The sequence below is a fragment of the Rhea pennata genome, chromosome 17 (genome assembly GCF_028389875.1).
Source record: "Rhea pennata isolate bPtePen1 chromosome 17, bPtePen1.pri, whole genome shotgun sequence".
NCBI classification, from domain to species: domain Eukaryota; kingdom Metazoa; phylum Chordata; class Aves; order Rheiformes; family Rheidae; genus Rhea; species Rhea pennata.
Genome location: NC_084679.1, coordinates 15965238 through 15983831, shown reverse-complemented (window position 1 = coordinate 15983831; position 18594 = coordinate 15965238). Strand labels below are relative to the sequence as shown.

Sequence of the window (18594 nt, the reverse complement as noted above, 5' to 3'; positions counted from 1 at the left end):
ACCTGGGCACACTGAGCCTTCTTACCTGCCTAGTGAAGTGACATAGAGGAGAAAAAATGCATACAAAGCAACAAAACACTTCAATGTGCTGTAGATGTTGCCACTGAAGTGCTAAAGAGTGAGATATCTAGAAATTAGAGCAGACCTGCAGTCCAAGTGCAGTGGAATGAACTGACACCCCAGAATCAGGGAGTCAAGTATGGGATATGGCATCACTGACACCACATGGGCACAAGACCAACACTGGTAGCTTGAGGGAAAACCACAGCCACCGATCTCTCTCTAAAAGCAAGGTTAGAACAAGATACTGCACTACTCCCCAAGTATGGGTAGCCTTGCTTCAGCCATGACGCACAGAGATCATCCTCTGCATCAAAGTGTACCTGGATGTTTCCATCTGGGAAAATAAATTTGAGTGATGCTAAACTCAGCCCTTGTGAGGCCCCACCTCAAGTTCTATGTCCAATTCTGGGCTCCCCAGGACAAGAGAGCTATGGAACTACTGGAGAGAGTCCAGCATAGGGCTATGAGGATGATGAGAGGGCTGGAGCATCTGCCCTATGAGGAATGGCTGAGAGAGCTGGGCCTGTTTAGCCCCAGGGAAGAAAGACTGAGAGGTGATCTTATCAATGTATATAAGTCCCTGAAGGGAGGGTGTCAAGGAGATGCGGCAGGACTCTTTCCAGTGGGGCCATGTGAAAGGACAAGAGGCAGTGGGCACATACTGAACCACAGGAAGTTCTGCCTGAACGTGATGGGGAATTTCTTCCTTGTGAGAGTGACAGAGCACTGGAAGAGGTTGCCAAGAGAGATTGTGGAGTCTCCTTCTCTGGAGATCTTCAAAGCCCGTCTGGCTGCAACCTTGTCTAACATGCTTTAAGTGACCCTGCTTGAGCACGGGGGTTGGACTTGATGATCTCCAGAGGTCCCTTCCAACCTTACTGATTCTATGATTCTAAAGGCTAGGGACAAGGGCAGACATCTGGGAGGGCTTTAAGCAAGATAACACAATATGCAGTGTGAGAAGGAGCATGTGGGATGCACTGGGGCTCTTTTCCTCCTTCAGCAGCCCTTTCCCTTTCCTGACCACTGGTGAAATTGCTCTCTTGAATCATGGAAACATAAAGGTCTCCCACACAGGAAGAAATTCATGCCCTTGCCAAAGCAGTCAGTGCTGGGCTAGTAGGAGAGAAAGCAGTCTCTGCCTGACTCACTTGGAGACTGGTGCCAAAGTGTGGGTTACTGTTTCAAAGCTTTTGCTCCCATTGGGGAAACCTGAAAGAGAATCAGTTTAACAGAACTTTTATTGAACACATGGTTTTCTTTTTTCCTTTCCTAAGGAAAATTTTAAAAAAGGAAAAACACTGTCATTTATATTTGCTCCATACTATTCTTTTCCCTCTCTTTTGACCACTGCATCTCTCAGAGATTATTAGTGTGTTTGTACTATTTATATTTCTCTCATTAGAGATAGCTGGGCAATGCTAGCTAAACATTTGAGAAGAAAAAAAGTGAAGAAATATATTCCTTTTTTAATTATTCTTTTCCTATGTGGCATCTTCAAAGCAGTCAATTCACATAGAAATTTTGTTAGTTAAAAAGAAGGAGAGTGGGAGCAACTTTTTGGCAGTTTGCTGCTCTGACAAGCCAAATCTCACATGTATTTTGAGCTGATGAGACAGAAACAGCACCAAATTCTTGCCCTGCTCTCTGTGTACTTGGAAAGTGCTCTCTACAATGGTGTCAAAATGATTTCCCTAATTTTACAGAAGAGTTGGGCAAATACACTCAGGACTGGCAGAGAAACACACAAATACCATAGCAATAAGCACCAGGCCATTTATTGTGCTATATTCAGAGCAGAGCTGGGTGAAACATGCCACATATTAAAAAATATCTCTAGAAAGAAGAACAGAACAATCATTCCCCCCAAGTGCTCTTCACTCTGAATGAGGTGAGGCCTTATGGGAAAACCATGAGATCATTTTAGCTCATTATTCAGAGCTATGCTTGGAAGGACTCCACAGCAAGACTGCATGGGCAGACACAGATCTAGTGTTCCTAACTCTCTAGCATTTGACTGACCACTGCTCTACAACAAGAACAGTTTTTCAAGCCAGGGTTACAGGGTGTGCCATTTTGTGATTTAATCCAAATACAGGGGAATTTGAGCCCTCTCTGCTGTAGGAAGCCACAGCTATGTGAGCTAGCCTTATAGACAATGGAAAGGAAAAGTCACTTTGAGTTTTGGACAGGTGGACTTGGGGGATCCTGGTAGACAAGTTGAACACAGGCCAGCAATACACTCTCGTGGCAAAGGTAGTCAGTATCCTGGGCTGCATTAGAAAGATCATTCTCATCAGGTCCAGGGATGTGATCCTTCTCCTCTACTCAGCTTTGGTGAGTCCACATGTGAAGTGCTGTGCCCAATGGTGGGCTTCGCAGGACAAGAAAGATACAGATTTACTAGAGCAAGTGCAGCAAAGGGCCACAAAGATGGCAAAGGCTCAAGAGCATCTCTCATATGAGGAGAGGCTGAGAGAGCTGGGACTGTGTAGCCTGGCGAAGAGAAAGTCTATCAATTTTTATAAATATCTGGTGGGAGGATGTAAAGAGGGTAGAGCCAAACTCTTCTCAGGGGTGCCCAGTGACAGAGCAAGGGGCAACGGGCACAAACTGAAACATGAGAAAACTTTTTCACTGTGAGGGTGGTTGAAGGTTGTCCAAAGGGGTTATGGAGTCTTCATCCATGGAAATATTTAGAAGCCATCTGGACACTGGACAACCTGCGCTAGATGATCATGGCTCAGCAGGGTGGGTTAGACCAGATGATCTCTAGAACTCCCTTCCAGCCTAAATTATTCTGTGATTCTATGATTCTGTGATTTGAGGAGTGGTTTCTCTAAGCTGGAGGTAGCTCTGTGACCTCAGTCAGACACAGCCTGTGCCTGTTATTCTGCTCTGAGGAGGAGGATATCTTGGCTGTGAGCTGAAGTATAAAGAACTACTGCTACCCATCTTGTGTGTGGGGAGATAAGCATCCCCAAAATTGACTCAGACCTGTCAAAATCCACAGTTAGTGAAACTGTGGATTTCTTTTCTGAGTGAATTTCAGATTTCAGCCTTAGTGAGAAAAGATGCTGATAGTTACTCAGGTAAAGATTTAAATTGTCTGCATATTATTTAATGAGCCCTGGATGAAAATGCAGTAATTTGTGTTCAAAACCCACTTCTGCTATTACCCTTTAAGGCCGTCGGGACATTTTCCCCACTCAGAGCCTCCATTTCTCTCAGAAGAAGAAATGGACTGGACCCAAGTTAGAGAGTTCAAGATCCGTGGAAGAGGAATACTGCATAACTGCTCAGCCTTCAGAACTGTTGTGGCACAGGGGCAATGACTCTACTAACCTCTCTGCTTTGAGGGCTGGGAAAAAGACAGTCTAGAAAGGAGTCAGTGCAACAGCCTGCCAGACAGATAGCATAGCCATAGGTATCAAGGATATCAATATCCTGTTAAGAAGTGGTCCTTGTTCCCTAGTGAACCTTCTCCTACAGCCAATGCAGAAGCAATGCTCTGCTGCTGCAGACACATTGTTCCTTAGGGTGTGAGGAACAGAGTGCTCACTCTTGGTAGCATGTGGGTCTTTAGCTCTCCCCAATCCCCCTTGCCCTCGCTGCCCCAAGCCCCAAGAAACAGGGACAGTGTCTCTGGGTGCAGATGACCAGCTCCCAGTTGGGCTAACACAAGGTAAAACAGAGCTGGAGGAGGGAAGAGGGTGGAGGAGACACTTAAAATAAGATTTTTAGTGAAAGCAAAAAAAGGAAAAACACCCATCCTCTCAAACTCACTGGCTTTTAAAATGTGTGCGTTTCACTGAGCCTGCAGAGATGACAGACAAGGAACTTCAGGGAATCAGGCTAGAGGGAGGGCCTCTGTATTACCATGGAAATAAAAAAGCCCAGTATAACAGCACTGCTTTGCAAAGGCCCTGCAGGGGTGAAGAGGGATGCCAGTTATCCCATCACAGTATATTAGTGCACTTTGTTTCTGTATTATCCTCCTGTTAGAGCCATTAAAAACAGTTTCTAAATAGCTCAGCGTGGTGATTTACTAATTGAGTTAACTTGGCTGCAGTGGCTTTGGTTCTGAAGGATGTGGTTTGTGATTAGATAACACCATTGCCCATTTCAAAATGAACAACACATTAAGAGGTTTTTCTAGGTCACGCTTCACTGCTCAGCATAGGACTTTGCCAAGCAGTGCAGAGCCCAGAGCCCATGGCCCTAACCCAAGACAGACTGTCATTGCAATTAATGAAGGTCTCAGCTCTCCTTTCCCTTGAGAATGCACAGAGCCTGAGAAAACCCCAGGAGCATCTTCAGGCTGGAATCTGTCTCTTCTGCCTTAACAAAGTCCAGGTTGGGCTGCTTGAGTTTCTAGATCTTGCTCTACTGGGAGAAAATGAAGGTTCCCCAAGCTCCTAGAGGTGCTCAAAGCTCCCCACAGGATGAAATCCTACTTGTAGACCTCATTCCAGAATACAACAAAATGATAATAAGGTGGTTTTTCAGGGCAAAAACTGCTGTTCTCTCCTCTGCATTCTTCATTCTGTCCCTTGCCAAATCATTTGTTCTGGAAGTGGCGGAAGCAAATCACTTGTTCCAGGGCACTGAACACTGGGTCATATGTTCCCTGGATGTATCTCAGCATAGCCCATCTCCCAGATGGTGATAGCTGGAATGGACTCCTGGGAGGAACTGGCAGCTCCAGTCAACCTCAGTCCTGTAACAGTTTGCACACAGAGCTCTCTGATTGCCTATAGGAGAGTTGATGGTTCCTATATCTCTTCCATGCATATGCCCATGGAGTTAGATGAGCTGATTTTTGGCTTCTCCGGGAGCAAATATCCCTAGTTCTCCCCACTAACTTTTGCTGCAAACACTTGCCTCAGTTTTATAAGTCTTCCTCTGGTAGGAAGAAACAAGGCTGCACAGGGATCAATTGTGGCAATCAGCAGCACAGCCAGAAAGTGAGTGGTATGACGATGAGGTCCCACTGAACTTCTAGAGCTGTACCTGTCCATGAAAAGAGTAAGGGTGTTGGTCTCTGCTTCTGCACTGTCTGTATAGTAAGTGTTAGGCTAAAGCTGGAGCAACTTGCTCAAGGGGTGGTATTTTCATTTATATCTGCCTCCATGTTTCTCAAATCCTTGTGTTCTGCAGTTCAGATTGCCAAAGACATTTTCTGAGGTAAGGTCTACGCTTCTAATATTGCGGAACTAAACACCCGCAGAATCTTCTCCCGTTAGCAATGCTGAGCCTTAGCACTTGCACACTGGCCTGCAACACCATCACAGAGGAAAGATCTGAGGGAGTAGCAGAGGACAGATGTAGAAGAAAGCTCATCTGGAAAATGGCCACAGGCTAGCCTATGAGGAAAGGCTACTGGAAAGAGGCTCCTGAAATCACTCTGGCTGTGCTGCACTTCCTCCTTGCCACGAAAGCACCCTTAGCCATGGAGATGTGGTCAAGAAAGATTCTCCCACACAGCAGCTCCTATGCCACACCTATCTACATCTACATTACCCCATCGTGACAATGGACAGCCGAGTTTACTCAGCTCAAAGCACAGAGGGGAACTGCACAGGTTTGAGAGAACAAAGCTTCTTTCCTTGTAGCTCAAGGACCAGGCAAGCAGGTGCACTGGAATATGAAATGAAATCCCATTAAATAGGAAGCCTGAAACTTTTTAAAAAGTGAAATCATTTTGGATTGAACCTTGTTCCCCCTGTCAGCTGAGAGCTTCAATTGGCAACCAGATGAGCACCTGTCAGGGCTGGGTTGGAGTCATTAGTAAGATCAGAGTCCTGGCAGAACAGCAGGAGGCTGGACTAGATGACCTAATTTGCGTCCCTTCTAGCTCAAAAAAATTCTATGATGTATTTTTAATGAAGCACACACAATAAACTGCTAACATAATATTAGAGGCTCACTTCAAAGCTTAGATAGGCAGGAAAATCAAGGTGAAAGTTTCTGAATTCATCATTATGTGTCACTCAGCTTCACCATGACAACCCATGGGTATATCAGATGCTTCTTTTCTAGTGCTTGTTATATGGTTTGGAGCCTGCCATCCCTCTTGTATTTTTCAAACAAACCAGAAATAACCTCGAAAGTATAAAGCTTTAATAGACAGCCCTTATACATTTACACAGCTTTCCAGCCTCACCAAAGGATTCTGCAAGTAGCAAAGTTCAGTTACTCTGGAAGAAGCTGGGTTCATACCTTAGATGAGCTTCTAGCCAGCTGTGTTCCTTCTGTTCTGTAGGCCTCTATCCTCAGCATATCTGATTTCTGTATTTCGTGAGAGGTATGAGCTGCATCAGTGATACAAAAAACCCTGGTGAAAAAATGATTGTCTATGTGTCACAGTTTTCTCCTTTCTAGAACTATCAGAACACCCTGGCAGGGAGAAACAAATCTTTTCCCCAAAGCACCCAAATTCATTCCTTCTGGGACAATCTCTGCTTCACTCAGTGGTTGGAAATGATCTCCCCAGGTTGTTTAATGCCCACAGTTCTACTGAAAATGGATAGTATATTCCAAGAGTAGAAACAAATTAGAAGCTGAATACTTCTCTGATGATACCTAAGCAATCCTGAGGCCTTCAGTTTACAAAATTTGCCTAGAAACAAGCTTATCAAAGATCAAAATGCTTCCTAGATCCAACCAGACTAACAGCTCAGCAAGAGTATCCCCATCCTGAGTCTAGTGGACCCTTGTCCTTTAAATCCTACAGGAGGCTGCAGCTGCTGGAAATACTCCTAAAACTGTCACAAAACATCAAAAAATGCAAAGTAAAATTAGACATCTCAGAGCCCCACCCCAACCTCACAGGAATTAGATTTGAGGAAGCCTTGCCAGCAGAAGTCCCCATCCTCTAGGAATATCACTAGCAATACAAATGCACTCATAGCTCTAACTTATTAGACCTCCTGGTTTGGGAAAATTTAAGTTGTTTTCTATTCAACACCCTTTTTCCCCACCAACCTCACCCCCACACTCTCAGTGGGGTTAGTCTGACAGCAAGGGAAGGGCAGTGATGAGCAAAAAAGCAGTTAGCAAAATACAAAATTTTATTTTAACAGTCTTACTTGCAAACCTTGTTAAAAATTCAACTTTTACTGTCCAAAGCAGATTGAAGCATTTAGTCCCAATGTCTTGAAATTCATGTGAATGTCTCACATAACAGAGTGACAAGCATGTTTGTCATCCAATATTGCCACATCTTGTTCTGAGTTCAGAGGCAGTCTCTAATTGTCATGCAGAAAGAGACTGAGCTTTCCAGGTGCCCCTGTGTTAATCCCACTGCGTGGCAGAAGGGAGGATCGAGACAGCTAATGAACTAGCAGAAGTGATTGATTCTTGTCTAAGTGTCAGGACACTAAATGGCTGTTTGTCAAGAAACAAGAAAATGTCGCTGGGATTTGTAAGCACTTGTAACCACTGCATAAAGCACTTTGACTAAGAATCACATAAGATAACTTTCCCAAGACTGCTGCTCTGAGAGCGTTAATGCAACCACTGGCTCTTCTTGACATTTCTGCAAACAACTTATAAATATTCTATGGGAGCGGCTGCTCCCGCTGCTGCTGCTGTTGTTGCAGTTTGAATGGAAATACCAGGGGGAAAAGAGCTGCTCTGTCCTTATTTAGCAAGTAGCAGCTAAATAAGAGTCCTCAGTCAGCCAGCTCCAGGGCTTTTCTCCAGTGAAAGTGAAGAGCAGTCGAGCATCTTGCCCTCCTTCTGCTGATGAAGAAACTTGGATGTGAATGAAGACCATTCACCAGCACTGTCACAGCCTCTTTTGCACTCAAATGGGCACCAGGAAAGAAGTTAAATGACTCACCCAAGGTCACATATTATGCCAGTAATAGTACTGAAATTGCAACTCAGCCAGAGCTGTCTCTACTGCTTTATCTCAAAGCTCAGAGTCTAAATGCAGAGTTTCTCTCACAGGTCAAGGCAGTGAGAGGGAGGCTGATGTCTGAGAAGAGGAGGGGGCAGAGAGGAGAGTGGCAGGCAAGTATAATTCCATCTGGATTTGGGGACTGTCTGTAATGGGAGCTGTAAAAGAAAGATGCTGAGCCACTCCTCCAAGGCATGGACATGCCAGTGCATAACTTGCCTTCTTGCTCAGAGACATCAAGGATCCTGACCCATTGGGGACCACAGGAGGGATCCACACAGCACCTCTGATGAGAGATGCTGCTGCACTCCTGGCACCCAGGGTCTGGGGACAGGCTGACCTACATCAGCTGTCCACACCTTGCAGTTCCTGTTTTTTCTCTAGTGGTATTAAATCAAACTGCACTGAACAAGCTTGCACCACAAGCAGAGCACGATCTTTCAGCACCGGCAGCAGCAGAGGCATGTGGTACATTGCAGAAGTGACAGTTTAAACCTTACTGACAATAGCCAGCCAATAGGTACACTTAACTATTGTAAAATGTTAGCTAACCATTAGCTAACTCCCTCCCCATACCACATTTTGCAGTCTTTCCCTTTGTGCTTTAAATTTAAACAATAATGCTCAAAATCAGCCATAAACAACAAATGCAAGTGGAAGCCAACCACAATGAAACCACCAGAAAAGAACTCAGCCATAAACAAACCTTTGCCATCAGACTCAGGCCACAAATAAACCACGACAGATAGACCCTGACACAAGTAAACCACTGCAGATGGATCCACCCACAACTGAAACACTGCAAAGAAACCCAGTCCATGACTCATCCAAGCTCACCCGCCTATATTAGTACTGTCTGAAGCATAGCAGCCTATCAGAAGCTATGATTTCATCCCCAAAGATGTACTGTTTCTATGCTTGATGACAGCTGGGCCTTTTTGGTACCTGCTGACCTAGAAGTAGTCTCTCAAGCTGTACTGAAGATGGGTCATTTGAAGCATTTCATCATTTAACAGCATATAGCTTTATTTTCATCATGCCTCTCCTTCAGTGAGTCCCCATTTTCCCTATTTATAGATGCCCTGGGAAGCTATTCCATCATCAGTCTCATCTGTCTCTGCATTTCGCAACATAGTGCCCTAGTTGTAACTCAGATCAGGTGGTCTTTAATTAGAGCCTCTGTCCCTAGCCAAATTCAAATGTTTGTACTTGGCTTTATGGTGAAGATCTCTACATAATTTCCCAGATTTCTTGTCCTTACCGTCGTTGTACCTAGAGTTTGTGCTGTCTTCAGATTTTTCTGCCTGCAATGTGGCACCATGGTCCAGTGTCACCACTAAGAAATCTTCTTTCTTTCCTGTTGACTGTGTTCTCTTCTTCACCCCCAACTCTTAGTGACTCTAATTGTTTTTTGTCCTCTTCTGTCTTTGAGAGGGAGTTTAAACAATAAGATGCTTAATAATATGGAGCTAAACCAGAAACATAACTTGGACTTGGTGTGCTTTCCACACTTCATTATTTCCATGCATTGTGTTCGCTTTTAGGAAAGTTCAGGAACTCAGATAACCCTTTCCCTTTTAGAGAAGAGAGATGAGGAAATATGATTCACTAAAAAGGTTTAGGAGCAGATTCTAAACTACAGAGGGTCACATACAGCTGGGCATTTGGCCCCATGACCTTGTAAGAGTTACTTGGGAAGAATAGGGCAGAGATGCCCAATATTTCCTGCCATCTGCCCGCAGCCCAGGGCCAAGATTACAAGCAGGTGCTTGTCCTTTTGTCCAGCTGACTGCAGGGGCTACTGCTAGAAGTATGTTTGAGTCCCTGGCACTGCATTTCCAGCTCTCACACCACTACCCTGAGTCTTGTGAGGTTTGGTGTTTCTCTGATAGGCCCAAGAGCCACAGATGTTTCTCTGATGGTTCCAAGAGTCAGAAGGATTAGGGATGGACTTCAGCCTCATTCCTTCTCTTCATCTCTAGCCCTTGTAATTTCTGAGGAAAGCTTGGAAACATAGTCTCTAAGGGCTTCAAAACCAATATGCAGCTAAGCAGAAGGAAAATGAACTCCATTATAAAGCCCCAAGTATTTAAGCAGATTCCAGCAATATTTGGGGACTTGAACAAAAATTTTTATAGGTAGAAAAACATAGTTCTTCTGTCTGGAGGACTGGCATGAAAATAGGAGTCCCCTCAGGCTCAGGGAAGGCCAGGAGAGGCAACTTGCATGTCTTTTTACATTCAGTGATATCCTGGACAAGAGGGGAGGGAGGGAGAGGCTGCAGTGAAACAGCTACCAAGACCTCATTTGAGGCAAATGTAGACTCAAAAAGTCTGAAGCCAAGAGGTGCGACCATCTCTGCCTGAGCTTCTCTATCTCAGGGCACTGCACTTCTATATTCCCTGCATACAGCAAAAACACTGTACCTAAAACACCATTGGGAAAGCAATCTACTGTGGGCAGTAGGCAAAGAACAGACAGCTGTCCAGGTCTAGTGGCTGGTACTGGCTAGCTTTGGCTAGGCTTCTCCTACTCCCAGTATCTCCAGGTCATCTGATGATGTGTTTTCAGCAAGCCTGCTGCAGTGGCTGTATCTAAGGAAAGTGCTTCATTATGAGGTTTAGACTCAGCCCTGTGAAGTACTTAAAATGTATAGACCTGGCCAGTTCATCTTTTCAGAGCTTGGAGAGACTCTCTACAGGGAAAGTGAGGAGTCCTCCAGATACCACAGCTTAAGTTAGAACCACTTGGTATCCTTTTGTCAAAGTATCTACGTTGGTCCCTTCCAACCAACATCTATGATTTCTTGTGAACCAGGCCATTAGTGAGGCTTCTCTCACATAACATTACCTCTCTCTTCCTTCCTAGTTTTGATCAAAAATGTCTTGCTGATGGAAATGGCATCAAAGTCATAACATTCATGTATAAGTTTTGATCTCAGAACATCACAGATAGTCAGAAAAAGAAAAAGAATACCTTCAAAACCTGTTTAATTAAACAACTTTTAAATAAAATGTGTCAATGTTGTAGAGAGTGATGGGAACCTCCTGAGTGTAACTCATCATACCTATGTTAGACACCTCATTTAGGATGGGACAAATCACTCTCTGGAAACAAGTTCTTTGAGATTTCATTTCCTCATCCATAAGCAGTTGTATATTGCCATTTTCCTGCACTCTGTGTGCAAATGAGATGAAGGAACAAAGGTAGAGAAGAATTAATTCGTTTCAAATGTTACTATGACAAAGGGAGGGAGAATCTCCTCTTTGGCTAGTTTGGAGCTTGATAGAACCCAACAGTGCTTACAGATAGACCTTAAAACCTAGGAAGAGAGTTTCTGTGTGAACACTGTTCCTGCTTTTCGCAAGGATGAACATGGAGCTGGCAGCAAAGGATGTGCAGATCAGTGGAGGCAAATGCTGTTAGAGAGGGAGGTATGAGCACAGAGCCCTCTCACCTCTGCTCAAGACCTGGTTTATTACTGTATCTGCAGTAGTGGGCAGTGCGTTATCAAGGGTCTGCATGGCGACTACATGTAGCAGGCACCATGCACTGCTGTCCTGCCATCAGGTACGGGAAACCTTTTCAGCACAAGACTGCCCGGACTGCATTCTTCACACACCAGGAGTTTGTCTGGCTCCTTGCTGCTGGCCGTTGCTTGTTTTATTTTATTTCACTCCTCTCATCAAGGACTTATGCAGAAAATTGACTGTGATTTGCATGAGAAGAAGGGGAGAGAGAAGATGCATCATGAGATGGCCCTGAGCACTGCTAGCTAAATGACATTTAACACTCTCATCTGGATGTAAAATATGTCTAGACACATCTGGAGGTCTTGTGCTAACCCCAACAAAGCACAAAGCAGAAGACAAACTGCCTTACTCTGAAGTCCTCACACCTTCTCTACCCTCTCCAATAACAGAGTCATCCCCTACCCCTTCCAGCGTCCTACATGTATTCCTGCTGTCCACTGTATAACTTTCTTCAACAATCTGCCATTTCACACTGTCCTTCTAAAGCCTGTAAATACTGTAATTGACATCTGGACAATAGGAAATCTAGGAAATGAGCATAAAGCTTCTGGGCTTTAGGACAATAGGTAGTCCTAGGAGCCTCGGAAAGCACAGCAGAGTCAAGCTCTGGAAAGCAGGAAGAGTGTCATTGGGTTGACATAAAATGACTCTTTGTTCATTCAGAATAAGTGACAGTAATCCACCTGTCTGCTTTGGGCTACCCACAGTGTGCATCAAAGCCAAAGTTCCTGTGCTGCTGATCTGGGCATGGGCAAGTCCAAATTTCAGTTTGAGTCAAGGTCCCTTTCATTGCTGTGGAGAGATGTCACAACACGTAGTTATTCTTTTTTTTTTTCCTCAGGTTTGTTCTGAGCCTTGTGTCAACTTTTCTGGTATTCTCATGCCAATAGAGCTGTGGACATTGAATCAAGTATCTTGACTCAACACTCACTAACTATCCTACACGAGACACTGTACATCTAAGACTATGACCAAAATGTGAGTCTCTACAGCAACCCAACTATCACAGTGTCCAGTAACTTCTCTCCCAGGTTTTCTAGGGCCTTTGGAGAAGTGCTGTCCCTGTGGCCAAGGTAGGCTGAGCTGCTCTCTGTTACTGTATTTCAGCATCAAGAATAAATCTGAATCCCTCAAGACCCTCAAAGACAGATTGTGCTGATTAGGAAAGGGCAGGGCTTGGCTGAGGCACATGAGACCTCAGAAAATCCTTCAGGAATGGAAGGAAGGGGATAAACCCTAGTAAGTATGGCAAAAGACATCTGTTAATGTACTTATCCCTCACCTGCATGTTTGTGAGGGGTGATTACGCACACAGGCTTGAAGGCATGTAGGCAGCTGGATTGTCAAGGCCATGTCTAGCTAATGAAGGAAGACACTTAGGTATCCTAGCACAGGACTTGTTGCTTCCTCCTTTGGGCAGGACAATGTATTTGCACAGAATCACACTTGGCTCTTCTGCAGGAATCAGAGCTAGTAGTGGTCATGGAGCTGGAATGACAGCAGTCAGATCTGCTAGGATCTCAGGACCATGCTACACAGCATCTCTTACACAGTGATATAGCTGGTACTGGCAAAGCACTTCCTACCTCAAAAGGAAACATTGCCAAGAGTGAGCTTCTCACCAGTACAGGTCTCTGCCACATCTTTTCAGTAGCCCCAGGGATGGATTTGAAGGTCATAACTCTCACAGTTTGGGCATTGCCCTCCCTCTCTTATCACATATGTGGAACAACCTGCTATGCTGTTCTATCCCTGTTGTTGCAGGGATAGAAGGTAAGCAGCAATGTCCCATGAGGTTGTCGTGTGTAGGTCTCAGATACTGCCACACTGGTTGCCAAAATGCAGTATCACAGCCACTCTGGGATGTAGCCATCCACACACCCTCCTCTGCTCTTTCCCATGCTTAAGCTTCTGTCCTCATAAGTTGTCAGGTCACTGAATCCTAGAGTAGGGCAGGCACTAAGTCATTACTTTGTTCCTGTCTTTCACTCCTGGCTTGTGATGGTCCATGTGTAGTTGTTTTGTGGAGCTAAACACCAGCCTCAGTGCTACAAACCCCAATGGTGTCAGGGCGGCTTGGAAAGCCTCAGCATATCTTGCACTCACAGCCTTCTCGTCCTGTACCATGACCTTGGTACCTCCATGCCATTGTTCTTGCTCTTTGCCGACAAAGCTCTGAGTATGACACCTTCCCATTTAGCATCTAACAACAAAATATGTCACCCGCCTGTGATCGTCCAGGCTTGAGTGCCTGGATCTCAATAGCTGAACAGTCTTCTTGTAGAGAGGATTGCAGAAAAAGTTCTACAGTTTTGTAAGGAAAAGCAACCATCTAGCAAACTCTGTGTACAACCCTGCCATAATTTGGAATACGTATAGAATGCACAAGGGATCTGTCTGCTGCACTGGGAATACACAGCTCGATCCAGCTAGGTACTTTATGGTCCACTGGGTGGTATAGAACTACTGAGACATCAGTGGATTTATTTTCATAACATCCCAAGGTCAAAGACGGGGAGTAATACAGAAGATGAAGTCACTTGCACAGTGACCATATGAAGCATTGGTAGCAGAGCCAGAAATGGACACCATCTCTCCAGTACAGGCAGTGTGACCAGGAGCTGCATGTGTAGCTGCATGTCTTCATAAAACCAAGCTTGAGTGCTCCTCCACTCTGGAAGCACCTTCTGGTTCATTAGTCACAGGGAAGAATATAGCTATCTGTATATATCAGAACAAAAACTGCCTTGTCTGACTTTTTGGTATTGTTTACTAATGCTCCTCTGCCTGAGAACTGGGCTGCTCAACTCCAAGGGGCTGGACTAGTATTTCCTGCTATTCTGAGCATCTTGAAATATGAATGATGTTGGGAAGTGTGGGGGACACTTTGGAAGGGGAGCAGCAGTATTAGCACAGCATTTTTTGTGCAAGAAAATCCTTTGTTGAATGTTATGCAATTAAACATTGCATAACAGTGCAGAATATGTCTTATTTATTACTGTCATGTTAAATGCTCGACCTGCCTTGAGATTAGGGCATCTGAACACCCTTTTAATTTTCCAGCTTTTTAGCTGGTTAGCATGCTTCACCCCTTGTAGATGACAATTATTTAGGAAAAAGAAATCTTTATTTTATATTTTTGTATATTTGTACACAAGTAAAATAAAATGCATATCTATATATACTGCAATCTTGTGAAGGAGAAGGTAGCATTCTTTAACAAATGCTGCCCGTAAACATGGTGTCATGGAATGAATACGGAAAAACTGCAATATTCATAAACATAGGATTAAAACAGCATCAAATCCATTATATCTGCAAATGGGAACCTGCAATATCATTCAGTGTCATGTCAAGTTACAAAGAGATTTTAGACATTCTTTTTGGAACATTTCTTACATTTTTTTCCTGTAAGTAAATCATATTTCTTTACCATCTGCTGTAGCAAAAGCTGCTTTGTGGATAAGTGCAGTTCCAAAGACCAAAGGTATAATTCACAGGTTTCAGGACAAATAAATTATGTACATTCTGGTGTTTGTCTTTTTTTTTTTTTTTTTTTTTTTTTAATAAAGGCATCCAGTTAACTTTTGTGTAACAAAGCTTTCTCAGGGTGGATGGTAGTTTGCTTTCATTTGCAACATTTATGGAGGTCAGCAAAAGTCTAGTATTAAAGTGTCATCAACCCAGGAAAAGAGTTCGTTTTAGCAGAATAACAGTAAGCTCCACACCAAAGAGGGGATCAAAAGGCTTAGGCTGAGCTGTAATGTGGAGCTGTTTCCTTGCTGGGTGAGGCGGCACTGGGCCTTTGATTTGTTCTTTTTAGAGCAGCCCTGCCTCTTTTTGGTTGGGACTGTGGAAGGTTCAATAGGCTCTAGAAATTCTGGTTTCAATTTGGTCAATGGAGGGTCTACAATGCTGGGGAAGGTCCCAAAAGGGGAATCATTTATCTGCTTGTTGCTGCCATTTTTAGACGGGTTCATCTCAATGTATTTGGTTTTGGACATGTTCTCCTTATCCTTCAGAGGGTTGTTGGAGGATGGCCGGCTGCTATGGGAAGAAGGACCTGCTTTGCCTTTAGCTTCGTAAATAAAAGATTTATCTATTTCTGGCTGGCAGCACTTCGGGGAGATGTCATGGGAACTGAGAGGGGGGTTCCCGGTTGGCAGTTTGCCAGATCTGGTCTTAGTGCTAAAAACACTTGTTCGTATCTGGTTGAAGGAGTCGATGCATCCTTCCAGGTCAGTGCTCTGCAGCCTTTTGAGGTCTCTCCCTGCCAAGTGGGGGGGAAGGTGGCACTCTAGCTCCGAAGAAGATCCTTTAAACTGTTTAAACCAATTCCACAGAGACCTAGCCTGGCAGTCACAGATCCACTGGTTGCCATTTAAACGTAGATACTGGAGGGACACAAGGGGAGCCATGGTTTCACCAGTGAGTATGGTCAGGTTGTTGTTAAACAGATACAAGGTCATTACTTTCCCGAGGTCATGGAAAGACCGGTGGTGAACCAGGCTGACTCTGTTCTGGTGCAGAAGCAGTCGGTCTAGGTTGATTAGCCCACGAAAGACATTCTCTGACAAGCTCTTAATTTTGTTACCATGCAAAAATAGGTAGGTTAGGTTTGCGAGATCCACGAAAGTGTCATCCAGAAGATTTTGTATATTATTATCCTGAAGGTAGAGATATTGCAAGGAGAATAACCCTCGAAAAAGCCCTGTAGAGAGCTCCAGGAGCCCACAGCGATCCAGATGTAAGGTGTGGAGGTGAATAAGACCTCGGAAAGTGATTGGGTTGATAGATTTCAGGTTCGTGTTGTCACTGAGATCTAACTCCTCCAGTTTGTTCAGCCCATAAAAGGCCCCAGGCTCAATGAGGCTTATGTTGTTGGAGTGGATCCAAAGGATTGTCATGTTGCGACAGGAGGTGAAACTGGTGGATCTCACAAGGGTTATCCTGTTGTTGTGCAAGAAGATGCGCTGGCTCTGGATGGGTATCTCAGTGGGGATTGCTATCAGTCCTTGCTGCTGACAGCTTATTGTAATCTTCGGTTCACTGTAGCATACACACGCCCCAGGGCAAGACTGGACTTCTGACTGGATGTTCAAGCAAAGTACCAAAATCAGCAGTTTGCTTCCTAAAGAACAACAAAAATAGTATGTAAATTAGCCAGGGTTGTGGAAGAGCGCTTTTCTCTATAACTAATAGATGAGCCTGAAATTCACCTCTCTAAATACATTCCATTAACCACAACAGCACATGCCAGGGGAGCCAAACTATTAAAATGCAGAATTAAAAATGTTCTACCGCACAACACGGTAGTTAAAATAATACACATTTGTTGTGAGAAAGTCTGAGCATCTCCTCACCCGTTCATACACAGAAGCTCTCTGACTTCAATAACAAACAAAAGTGAGCAACACATATTTGCATTGCGGCTCCTGGATACACATCTAACATAAGCCCTGTCCCAAAGGGCTTACCTCTAAGACAATGTACTGTCTCCTTGGTGTATTTTTGTCTCTGTCATACAACTACATGCACATTTAGTACAATTCAGCATCTATCTGGCCATGGCTGAGACCTGCAACAGCAGGAAGCTTGGGTTGCATTAGGCAACACTACATCACTTTCTAGAAGTACCACTAGCTCTTCCTTTCAAGATCATTGAACAACTGTCCAAAGAAAGCAAGTGTTTCCAGGCCACATTCAAACTGTAAGATGGACATATGGCTCTTGTGTCTTTTCAGTGAACAAACTCTGCATCGTCTAGTCTTTCTGCAAGAAATAACTGCAAAGGATTCTCAGAAAACTTACAGGTTAGATATGCTTATAGAGGCCTCAGAGGTGACAGTATCCTTTCCTTCTTTATCGTTATTCATACCCTTAATACCACATATTCTTCTTTCCTTTCTTTTCTCTCCTTCTTCCCTCAGAGGTCTATGCAGCCACTGAAGAAGAAGAGGAAGCAGCTTGTGTTTCCCAGAGGGAAGTGCTGTTGCCAGAGGAAATCATGTGCAAAACTCAAGTCAGGATTCATCAAGGTGGAAGTAATTTTATTGTATGCCTAAAGTGCAGGCAGCACAGCAGTGGCACTAGAGCCCCTGAGTGGAACAATTTTCTGCACTGGTAATGACCTGCTTCCCCAGGAGTCCAGCTACATGGAATTGCTCAAAAGGTGCCAAGGGCCCGCAAATCACAATGAAACATTTGGATTCATAGGATCAGGCCTCCAGAATGTGTTTGGGAAAGGCTTAAAATATAAGAAAAGAGGGGCAGAAGTTATAAAGCCAACATCAGGTTCTGACAGGAGACCTGGGAAAGAGAGTAAGTATGAACCTCCAGCTGAGAGAGCAGTAGGTAAACTTGTTGTTTCCTGCCCACATTGGGAAAGCAGGGGTAAGGGGGAGCAGAGATAGTTTCAACAGTGCTTTACCAGTAAATAGCAGCAAATAGTTAGATTGCTTCCTCTGAGCCACATACCAGACCTAAAATGAACTGGCAGCAACTGTAGCAGTGGGAAGCTCTGTTTGTGAAATGCCATATATCACAAATAGCACATGTGCCCATTAGACATGTGTTTCTCCTTCCGAGGTCATCACAGCACCCATGGCAGAGACAAGTTCCTCCCAGTAAAGGGGAATTCTAGCTGAGGACAAACAAACAGCTTTTTATGTTTGTTGCTCTGGGAGGTTTTGTCCTCCTTGAAAGACTGAAAATCTTGTTTAAGCATTTTAATGCCTCATTACGTCCTAATGTGAAGCAGCACAGTTCAAAAAGTCAGGCAAAAAAGAGATAATGACATAGAACTGCACAAACTGAGAGTACAAAGAGACTCCTGTCATTTCTTGCCAATGTGTGCATGATGCAGCAGCAAGAGGACAAGCTCTTGTGCAGCTGAATTCCAGAGATAGTAGCTGCACCTCACAAAAACCTGAAAGATGATAGCACAGCGAATGAAATCACATCTTCTCTGAGTTTAAGTAGCAACTTCAAATCCCAACAAGAGAGTAAATCATATGGAAATTTCACCAAACTGTTTACTGAAGCAGTAACAAAGGTATCAGAGAGGACAAGATGGGAAAGAAATTTTTCTGT

General features: G+C 44.2%; 1 protein-coding gene across 1 annotated transcript in view; it reads right to left on the bottom strand.

Moving 5' to 3' along the window:
* Positions 1–15085: 15085 nt before the first annotated feature.
* RTN4R (reticulon 4 receptor) overlaps positions 15086–18594 on the bottom strand; it is an 83393-nt gene continuing 79884 nt past the window's right edge. Inside the window, exon 2 of the mRNA XM_062590235.1 lies at positions 15086–16633. Within this exon, the coding sequence (XP_062446219.1) occupies positions 15204–16633 (1430 nt within the window). The 3' untranslated portion in view covers positions 15086–15203. The remainder of the gene's footprint in view (positions 16634–18594) is intronic.